Raw genomic sequence first — 10,544 nt, forward strand, 5'->3', positions numbered from 1 at the left:
AAGATTTTAAAAAGGGATAAAATAACATCATTTTAAAACCCAATCAAATCACAAATTAACTAATCAACGGGGTGACCTGCTAAGTGTCTCCTCTTTACGAGTGGAAGAAATTGATAGCACTGGGATTTGCAAACCCTACACAATAATTAGACAGAAGAAATACAATCAAGCCATCCATTAAATATGTTTATCTTAGTGTTTATGCCATTGGCACTCATGTAAAATAAAATATAAGAATTGGAATTTCTAGTCTTTGACCCGTCAAAGGGATGCACCATTTTTTTTCCAACAGAGAAAACAGGTATGATTCTTGGTCTTCAACAAAAAGGAAAACAAAATTAAGGAAAAAGAGAGTCTATTTTGGCTGAATATGAATCACAACTTGAAGAGGGTTGGGTTAGCATCCTCCATTTTGATATCAATGGCTGTCCAAGGAGGAAAATTCAAAGGGGTGCAGACTAGGAAGCTGTGGTTTGTCAGTCAAGAGGCAATGGCTCCACACGTTTGCAGGAGCCAGGAGGTGCCCATGATTATCATAGATATAATAATCGACTACACCTTCTCGTGATTTGCTCATAATTTGTCCACTCAAGACTTGGTTCAAATTAAATCTGTGTTGATTAAAATAATATTATTTTTAATATTAATATATCAAAATAATTTTTAAAAAATATAATAATAATTTTTAAAATATTATTTGGAATACAATTCTTCTAAAACAACAATTTACTTGACTCATGACCAGAGCTTTAACACTCACCAAAAAAAAGAAAGGAAAACAAAAAAAACAGAAATCAAATCTACACCTGATAACCTCCTAAACCACACAAATTTTTAATAAAATAGAAGATATTTGGCCGAGAAATCAGCCAACAAAAAAGATTATTGCGTTCTTGGTGTCTGGTATACAGGTAATGTTTACACAAATTTATTTATTTATTTTTTTTAATTTGGTCATGCCTCCACGTCCGCTATCTCTGTAGAGTTCAAGTCCACTTTCTTACAAGTTGAAAAACGAAGCATATAAAATAACTGAATTTTTGGATACATGGTTTGGAAGAGAAGTGGGTTTTCTTTCCACCATATTTATAAAACTTGATCCGGCCGCCACAGGTTAATATGATTCATTTGCAGATTTAAAGCTTTGCCTGAATTGAGTTTTATTTTTAAGTCCGATTCTTTTTTTTTTAAATCTAAATCGACATTATTTTAAAACAAGAATAATGTTGTTTTGATAAAAAAAATAATAATAGTTAATTTACCTATGGATCCGCACAAGCTAACCTTACCAATTCTCAACTCTCAACCCATGTTGAGTCTTGCAACTATGCTCTCTATGTAATGATTAAGGATTCCAGCATGAGAACATCTAAGAGGTGATTAGAGAAAAAGTAGTTTTGATACGTGAAAGATGATTCGAAAATATTATTAGATCATTAAAAAAACATGAAAAGGAAATAGAGAGAGTAACTGAGTATCTAAGCTGTGTTTCTTTTCTTTTACTGTTAGTTTTCTGTCAGGCTTTTAATGGAAGCTAACCACATTGAACACCCACTTTGCCATTTCACCAGTTAAAGTCTCTCTTCTCCTCTTCTTGCAAAATATTTCCTTTCATCTTTTGCAGCTTGGAGTTCAACCTTCATTTCTTGAGAGACTTGCTTTCAGTTGAGAAATGGAAAATTCAGGGAATATTTTGCGATGCAGAACCCTCTTTTGTTTACCTTTCTTGAATGTATAGTATGTTATAAGATTAGCACTTGCAATCATGGAGTTCAAGAAAGAGAAGCTTGTGAGGTTACTCTCTTAACTTACATATTCTTTTCTTTTATGGCTCTCATCTGCTTTCTTTGATGATTTGATTGAAGGGTGTTCTCGAAATTTACAGGTTTAATGATGGTCAAAACCTCGACAAGACATTGCCTGTTCATAAGACATCAGCTTCATTCTTCAAAACTGAAGGTGGTATTATTAATGACAGAAACACAAGTGACAAGGTTCCTAAGTTTGGAAGGTTTAAGGTATTTCCAGAGAATAACCATGAACCATATTGGAGAGAAAAGATTCTTGATCCAGGAAGTGATGTTATCTTGAAATGGAACAGGGTTTTCCTCTTCTCATGCTTAACAGCACTCTTTGTTGATCCGTTGTTTTTTTACCTTCCATCAGTAATCAGCAATGGAAAGTCAACTTGTATGGATACTGATTTGAATTTAGGAATCACAGTGACATGTTTTAGAACATTTGCTGATTTATTTTACATAATTCATATTGTAATAAAGTTTAGGACAGCTTATGTCTCACCTAGTTCAAGAGTTTTTGGGAGAGGTGAACTTGTTATGGATCCTGAGTTGATTGCAAGGAGATATTTGAGATCAGATTTCTTCATAGATCTTATTGCAGCATTACCTCTTCCTCAGGTACTTGCATTCCTAACTTTGTTTTCTGCTTTTATTTATTGGATTAGATGTAGAACTTAGCCTGTGATTTCTTTCTTCTCTTCTGCCTATAAATCACAGATACTTGTGAGAATGAACTTGAAATTTTCATTTGGTTTTTGAGGTTGGAGTTGCTATTGTATTTTCAGCTGCCCTTTTGCCTCAATATTCCCTGCATCTCTTTCACTTCTTGAGGTTGAGCTGCTGTTACAAATTGGTGTTTCGCCCAGTGGCATTCACCTCTGCAAAGAGGGGGATGAGTTCTCGAGTTTGAGCTCCAACTTTGTCACCTAAGAACCACGAAAATAACAAGAATAAAATAAATAAAGGAAAGTAAAGGAAAAGGTTTAGATGCAGATTAGATATGGCAACAATACATATGGCAGGGTGTTTGATTTTTTTTTAAGCATCCATTACTTGCAAATGACAGTTCTTCTTGCTTTGATTTTTAGTATCTTTTCATTATTGAAGTCTATCCTTTGAAGCTAAAGAGGAAATGGCATCAAATTGTTCTTTTTTTGGCAGATTGTGATATGGTTTATAATACCAGCAATTAGAAGCTCTCATGCTGATCATACCAACAATGCCATAGTACTGATTGTTCTGCTCCAGTATATTCCCAGATTATATCTGATTTTTCCATTGAGTTCTGAGATCATTAAAGCTACTGGAGTAGTCACAAAGACTGCCTGGGCTGGGGCTGCATATAATCTCCTGCTATACATGTTGGCTAGTCATGTATGTAATGCCTCCTTAAATCAGAGCATACATGCCCTTTGAGGCTACTTGCTTCTCTCTCGAAATGCTCCTGTTGTTGTTTTTGGTCATCTGGTGGTGCTTTATACTGATTAGGCCTCTGATCTTGTAGGTCTTGGGGGCATCCTGGTATTTGTTGTCGATTGAGCGCCATGCAACATGCTGGAAATCTGCTTGCAAACATGAATTGAGCCCTATACCATGCAAGCCTCGTTACTTGGATTGTGGTACTTTGAACTTTGCTGATCGCAAGTCATGGGAAAACACTACTGTTGTATTTTCAAGATGTAATCCATCCAACAAAACCTTTTTCGATTACGGCATATTCGCAAATGCATTGAACCAGAATGTACTTTCCTCTGAGTTTCTTGAAAAGTATTTCTACTGTCTTTGGTGGGGTTTGCAGAACTTGAGGTACAAATGTTCATTCAAGATAATGATAGCATCTGATTGCATTTTATCATTTTCTTTGAATCGAAGCATGATATTGAAGCGAAAATTTTCTTTCTTCGGTATGCAATTGCTACAAATTAACATCTGCAGATATATAGATTCCATCTGTTGTTTTCGTAACTGAAGTACATTTTTGTAGGGACTTTCTTACATATCTTTTCTGTTTGTTCCATTTTTCAGTTCCTATGGCCAGAGTTTGTCAACAAGCACATTTATTGGGGAAACTGCATTTGCCATACTCATTGCCATCTTGGGCCTGGTTTTGTTTTCCCATTTGATAGGAAATATGCAGGTAAATGTAGACCACTTGAGGCACCCCGTTGCCTATCTTTTGGCCTCTGTTGGACTGTGTGTTTATAATTGAAATGTTTCTCAGATACAAAAAACAAAGAAAACAAAACCCATTGGAGATCTGTTTAGTTGAAGAAGACTTGGACATGTCCTCATTCTCAAGAAACTATTTTCCTTCGAAATTTTATGATGAATTTCCTCTGAAGTATAAAAGCAAGATCATGTTTAATGATGGCCAGAATAATCTTTGCATTGCTCTTTTGACATGCTCTCTCTTGCACAGACATACTTGCAATCTATCACCGTGAGGCTTGAGGAGTGGAGGCTCAAGCGACGAGACACAGAGGAGTGGATGAGACATCGTCAACTCCCTCAAAGTCTACGAGAACGTGTCAGACGGTTTGTTCAATACAAGTGGCTTGCAACTAGAGGGGTTGATGGAGAATCAATCTTGCGTGCATTACCTACAGATCTTCGTCGAGACATCCAGCGCCACCTATGCCTGGACCTTGTTAGACGAGTAAGTAGTTCCCTAGTGTTGCCATCAAGCATTTTAAAATCTATCTGCTCCTTTCGTGCTCTAGCTAATGTTTTTCCTATTTGCAGGTTCCTTTTTTCTCACAGATGGATGGTCAGCTACTTGATGCAATATGTGAGCGCTTAGTGTCCTCCTTGAGTACTCAAGGAACCTATATAGTTCGAGAAGGTGATCCAGTCACAGAGATGCTTTTTATTATCAGGGGAAAGCTAGAGAGCTCAACTACAAATGGAGGACGAACTGGTTTCTTCAATTCAATTATTTTGAGACCTGGCGACTTTTGCGGTGAGGAGCTGCTTGCCTGGGCATTGCTCCCAAAATCTACTCTCAACTTACCATCTTCCACAAGGACAGTGAGAGCTCTAGAAGAAGTGGAAGCATTTGCATTGCAAGCCGAAGACCTCAAGTTCGTCGCCAATCAGTTTAGACGTCTCCATAGCAAGAAGCTACAACATACCTTCCGTTTCTACTCTTACCATTGGAGAACATGGGCTACCTGCTTCATTCAGGCTGCTTGGCGTCGGCACAAGAAGAGAATGATGGCAAAGAGCTTGAGCATGTCAGAATCCTTCTCACTTTCTGTTGATGGGCAAACAGCTGATGACGAAACAACACAAGAGGAGGCTGAACCTAGTTTTGCATCTTCAACTTCTTCTCAAGCAAAACAGCACCTTGGTGTCACAATACTGGCTTCAAGATTTGCTGCAAACACAAGAAGAGGGGCTCAGAAAGTCAAGAAAGTTGACATGCCCAGGTTGCAAAAACCTGAAGAGCCAGATTTTTCAACAGAACCAGACGATGACTAGTTCGACCCCAGTTCACATCCAACAGCCAACTATCCATGGGTAAAAGCTCTTACGGAAGCCAAAAGATTAATCCCGAAGAGATATTAATTTAAATGATGCACATCATAAATGCTTAAGCACTCAGGGATGACTGCATTGATTCTTAGGTAGCTGGAAGCCAAGTGGATGTAAAAGGTGCAGGTTGCATGCCATTTCTATGATATCCATTAGTCTATAGGTATACATGTAGCAGGTCTTGATTAACGTAGAGTTTTGTTATTGCCACTTGGGTAAAGATTAACACATTATTGCCTTGGATTTTCTTGCTGAAATGGTATTGAGCTCCACAATAAATTTTATCAGGATAATCTTATTTCAAGAGGATGAATGGCCTTTGCTGGAGTTGAGACTAGCAAGTCTTAGTGCAGGACTGGGTAGAATCTTCAACATATGTGCATAAGCAGAAGCATTTTCAAACTCAAAAAAGGCCCATTAAACAGTGAGTACAGTTTTGAAGTCCTGGCCTCTTTCAATTGCTGACAGACTTGACTCTTGTAATTGAAGAGGAAAACAATGACATATCATCCACACTTCCATAATCCTCCATGCAAGGCCTAGTAAAATGGACTTGGTCATATCCAAAACATGTTAGGACAGGCAGAAAAACTTGGACTTGCCTACGTATTACCGAGCTAATCCCACTAGTAACCCAGCACAGTGCCAGCTACAGAGGTGATGCCAAAAAAATGAAAGTGAAAGGCCATGAAACGGGTGGGTGGTCAAATCAAAAGATTTTTCTGATTGTCTTCTCAAGACAAATATTTTAATGGCGTGGACCAGAGAAAGTAGCGAGTTTGTCCTAACTATACTCCCACCAACAGCACGATATACAGAATCCATAATCAATATATGCCCAGGAAAGATCACTTGGCCCCCCCAACCTTTTGGACACTATAATTTGAAGAGTGATGTGTGTGTGAACCATAACCTCATCACCTTGGCCATCTGATATTAGCTACAAAGGCTCAACTTGTTTAGTCATTTTCGCTTGCCGACACTTTCTTTTGACCTCCTGTTAAAATAAGAAATCCAGCCATACATGTGCACATGCATGCACATTCAGAGGAACAGATTGCAAACAGGGAACAAAAGGAATATGAGGAGAGGGATATGTGAAAATGTACATATAGTAATTCTTTTACATGTCACACACTATAAAGATAAAATCTGAAAACCAGAAGCATCAGGCAAGGTAATGCTTTGATCTCACTCAAACTTCTAGACTTTACAAGAGCAAATATGGCTTGAACCTTAAATGCTGCTAAATCACACCCAAGCAAGAATACAAGTCAACTGTAAAAGAAAAAATGAAACCTAATATCCTACCTATAACAACCAACAACAATTCGATGCCTGAGGAAAACTAACAATGACCAATATCCTATGTGAAAAAAAATAAAAATAAAAGGAAATATGACCACAGTATGGAGAGTGATTTCTGAATAGATAATCCTATAGGCTTTCAAATCACGTAGAAAATGACTTCCATTTTATTGAATTGAAGGTTACCCTTCACCATCATTTGCATGGTCGATCCCAGTAGGCTATTGATAGATTATCTGAACCCGAGCGGAAATGTATTACACTCTATCTTGCTTTCATTCACGCTTAGCTTATTTGCTCTCCAATCAGATCAAGACCAACAACAAGGAAGGTCACACCTTGGAAGAGAAGGAAGTAAAAGTGGACTCCCTGGGCTGATAACAAGCTCCTGACAGAAGCTGTGAGTAGGAGGAAAGCTAGAGCAAGCTCTTTCCTGTAAATCTTGTTCACTTTCTTTACGGGTTTAGGAGCTGTTTCTTTTTGTTCCTTCAATTGGTTTAACAGTTCAAGCTCGGTCTCCGAAGCTCCTCTGCATATCTGTGGTTGCATTGTCTTTGAGTCCCTCTCAGCAGCAGCCAGCAAGTCAGATTCTGATGACCTACCAGCCTTCTTGGTGACAACCCACTCATAAGAGCTACCCAACTGGAATAAACCAGAAACCATGGCATTGAATTTGGTAACTGACATGGTGTTTTCAAAGAGCAGGTAAGGAACAATGAAAGGGAAGGATTTTGGGGCAGGAAGAATGTTCAGGAATGACATCAAGACAGGCACATAGCAAATAACCCACATAGGAAGCTCAGCCTCGGGGACAAACATTGTTAAAGGAAGAATTATGCAGAACAGTGTGAAGGAATAGAAAGGAAGGATAAGTTTTCTCAATAGAAAAAATAGGAATATTAAGTTTGCTTTCTTCCATAATGCTATCTGCAAGATTGAAAACATGGAAAACCCTTAGTAAAGTTAAATCAGTGTGGAATTTATATTACAGGAAGCACAAATGGGATCAAAGGCACCTTAGAGGTTATAATTGCTGGAAGACACAAGCGGAAAAGTTGCATAGGACCAGAATGCCAACGATGTTGCTGCTTCCTGTAAGCTTCATAGGACTCAGGAACTTCACAGAGGACCTGAAAGGTTACACATATAATTCATGTTGTTATGACTTGTCCAAAATTTATGAGGAAGGAAAGTATGCACCTGTTTTCTTGTCATCAATCTTACATACTAAAATTTTAGATTGCTTTAAAATGAAATGGAATGATCCCTCTGTATTTGTTCATCTTGATCCTACCAAACTATATTTACTGATGCAATGGAAGCGATGGATATAGCTTGATAGTAGCACAAGAGTACCTTAACGTCATTAAGGAAGATGAATTTCCAACCATTAAGATGTGCACGGACAGCTATGTCCATGTCCTCTACAGTTGTCCTTTCAAGCCATCCGCCAGACTCTTCAAGGGCTTTGATTCTCCAAACACCAGCAGTTCCATTGAAACCAAAGAAATTTAGGAATGCTCCATTAACTTGCTGTTCAACCTCAAAGTGAAAACACAAATTGATGTTTTGGAGACGAGTCAATAAATTCTCATCCTTGTTCACAAATGCCCATCTGGCTTGAACCAGCCCTAGTTCAGGATTGTTCTGCAACACAAGGTAAGACAGACAAGTGGATTAAATCACAAAAACATTTTGGACAGCAAACAGTTCACTGAAATAAGATTCTTTTGTCTTTATCTACCTTGAAATGCGGCACCGTCAGCTTAAGGAAGTCTGGATTGGGCTGGAAATCAGCATCAAAAATCGCAACAAAATCATAATCCTTTACATAATCACAGCTCATTGCAGACTTGAGATTTCCAGCTTTGTAACCTGTTCTAATCAAGCGATGCCTATAGATTATATTGACACCCTTTTGGTTCCACTTAGTAACCTCTGCCTTAATTAACCATTGGATGCTCTCATCATTAGAATCATCAAGAACTTGAATCAGTATGCGATCCTTTGGCCAATCCATTTGGCAAACTGCAGAGATAGACTGCTCATATACCTGCATACAGAAAGCATATCAACATCAAGGACTCTGTAGGGATTTTGACATTGCCACCACTTATATCGTATGCGAATCCTAGATGTCCCTATTAATAATCATCTAAAGTCTGATACTTCCTGGTTTGATATTGATCTAAAATAACAGATCCAATTATTTTTTCGATTGCTAGATACAATCCAAAATTATTATTTAAATGGCACCTAACTTAGTCATCGAATTCTTCAAATTACAAATAAATCACGAAACTATTTGACGACTAGAAATTAATATATATATATATATATATATATATATATATATATATATATATATATATATATCAGCTATTGGAACATCTAATCATTCAACGATAAATTATCCACTTCACAATTATCATTTTTCGAATCTCTGAAAATTTTGCTATATTTTTGTCATTTCAACTGCTTAAATTAATTAACATGTCCCCTAAATCTTTGAATGCAGAAAATAAGTCCCAGTCACAGATTTAGCCGCAAGCTAAAAGCAACACGCAGCGATGGAAGGCAAGCACAAGAAAGCAAAACAAAGAGGAGACAAAGTTTAGTGCATTACCTCTCTTTCGTTACACATTGGGATTTGTACAAGAACCATGGGATACTCATAGCCTGGTGCCTCAACATCATCTGACTTGAATGGATCCCCATCAATCCTTGGCTTAATCTTCTTGTATTTAATCCAAAAGCAACCCAAACAAAGTACCAAACGATCTACAGATTGAATAAGGAATAAAACAACACAGAATTGAGAGAGAACTTGAATTACTGGCGCAATGTAATCAGCCCTGAATGTTAACCAAGCAACAAAAACCATGTGAAGCAAGCCTTGCAAATCCAAGGTACTTGGGATATGCAAATTAGCACTCTCAAAATAACGCCAACCTTTCAAATAAGCAAGCACTTCAAAAGCCAAAATTGCCAAAGAGGTCACTAAAAACACTCTAATGATTTTAAGTACCAATTTCCCTTTGCCTAACTTCTCGGTAGCCACTGCAACACCTTGTCTAAAGATCAACCTCTTCTTGATAGTCCCTAGCAAGGCCCAAAAGACAGTAGCTAACCAAGCAACACAACCAACAGCTCTATGAGCCTTGAGGAGCAAAACCCATGTGACTTGCTTAGCATTCTTGCCTCTGCTCTTCTCAACTGGCCTAAATGCAGAATCTGGACCATTGATTTCCACGACAGAATAGTTAGGATTCTCCATTTTCACTACCACAGGTGATCCCTTCTTTCTGTCTTTTCCCCACCAATCTGAAAAATCCAATCCTGGAGCCATTTTTCTTCTCTATCTACAACACAAATTCACAGACAACAAAAAACCAAAAAAAAAAAAAAAAATCCCAAGAAACTAAAATCCTCAAAAGCTCCAGTCTTTTTAACAAAAATTCAACACTCAGATCCCAAAACCAAGAAACAAGAGACCCCCATTTCAGAACCAGCCATATTAAACCTAGAAAACTAGATCCCTACCCTTCCCCGATCAAAGAACAAAAAAAGAACTCAACTTTAAAGCTAGCCAGTCAAGCTAAGTACAATGTGGCAAGAAAAGGCAAAAGGAAAGGAGTGAAAGAGATGTTCCTTGTATCCTCTTCACTTAAAGACGCACACTACCAAGAGATCCAGCATGGCAAAGAAATATTACGAGGAAAGGTATCTGTTGTTGCAGCTGTAAGAACCCTTACACCATGTGAATTTGTCGAATATTCTAAAACCAAAGCCCATGATAAACCATACAACCTTAGCCTTTTACTGTTCAAAATTTTTTACCACCACCATTTATTTCTCCAATCTTTTTTATGGGATCTGCATAAATCATTAGTACATTAAAGA

At 37.7% G+C, this 10,544-nt stretch overlaps 2 protein-coding genes across 2 annotated transcripts; one reads left to right on the top strand and one right to left on the bottom strand.

Moving 5' to 3' along the window:
* Positions 1-739: 739 nt before the first annotated feature.
* LOC7458723 (probable cyclic nucleotide-gated ion channel 14) lies at positions 740-5,637 on the top strand. The gene is made up of 8 exons (XM_002324905.4): positions 740-911; positions 1,625-1,794; positions 1,886-2,417; positions 2,961-3,173; positions 3,304-3,605; positions 3,825-3,936; positions 4,219-4,455; positions 4,542-5,637. The coding sequence occupies exons 2-8, from the start codon at positions 1,766-1,768 to the stop codon at positions 5,277-5,279; spliced, it is 2,163 nt and encodes a 720-aa protein (XP_002324941.1). The 5' UTR covers positions 740-911; positions 1,625-1,765; the 3' UTR covers positions 5,280-5,637.
* A 778-nt stretch (positions 5,638-6,415) lies between these two features.
* LOC7458722 (probable xyloglucan glycosyltransferase 5) lies at positions 6,416-10,544 on the bottom strand. The gene is made up of 5 exons (XM_024590154.2): positions 9,268-10,544; positions 8,386-8,694; positions 7,998-8,288; positions 7,658-7,771; positions 6,416-7,568 (listed from the first exon to the last, which is right to left on the bottom strand). Exons 1-5 carry the CDS (start codon positions 9,988-9,990, stop codon positions 6,927-6,929), a joined length of 2,079 nt encoding a protein of 692 aa, XP_024445922.2. The 5' UTR covers positions 9,991-10,544; the 3' UTR covers positions 6,416-6,926.

The sequence above is a fragment of the Populus trichocarpa genome, chromosome 18 (genome assembly GCF_000002775.5).
Source record: "Populus trichocarpa isolate Nisqually-1 chromosome 18, P.trichocarpa_v4.1, whole genome shotgun sequence".
Classification (NCBI taxonomy): domain Eukaryota; kingdom Viridiplantae; phylum Streptophyta; class Magnoliopsida; order Malpighiales; family Salicaceae; genus Populus; species Populus trichocarpa.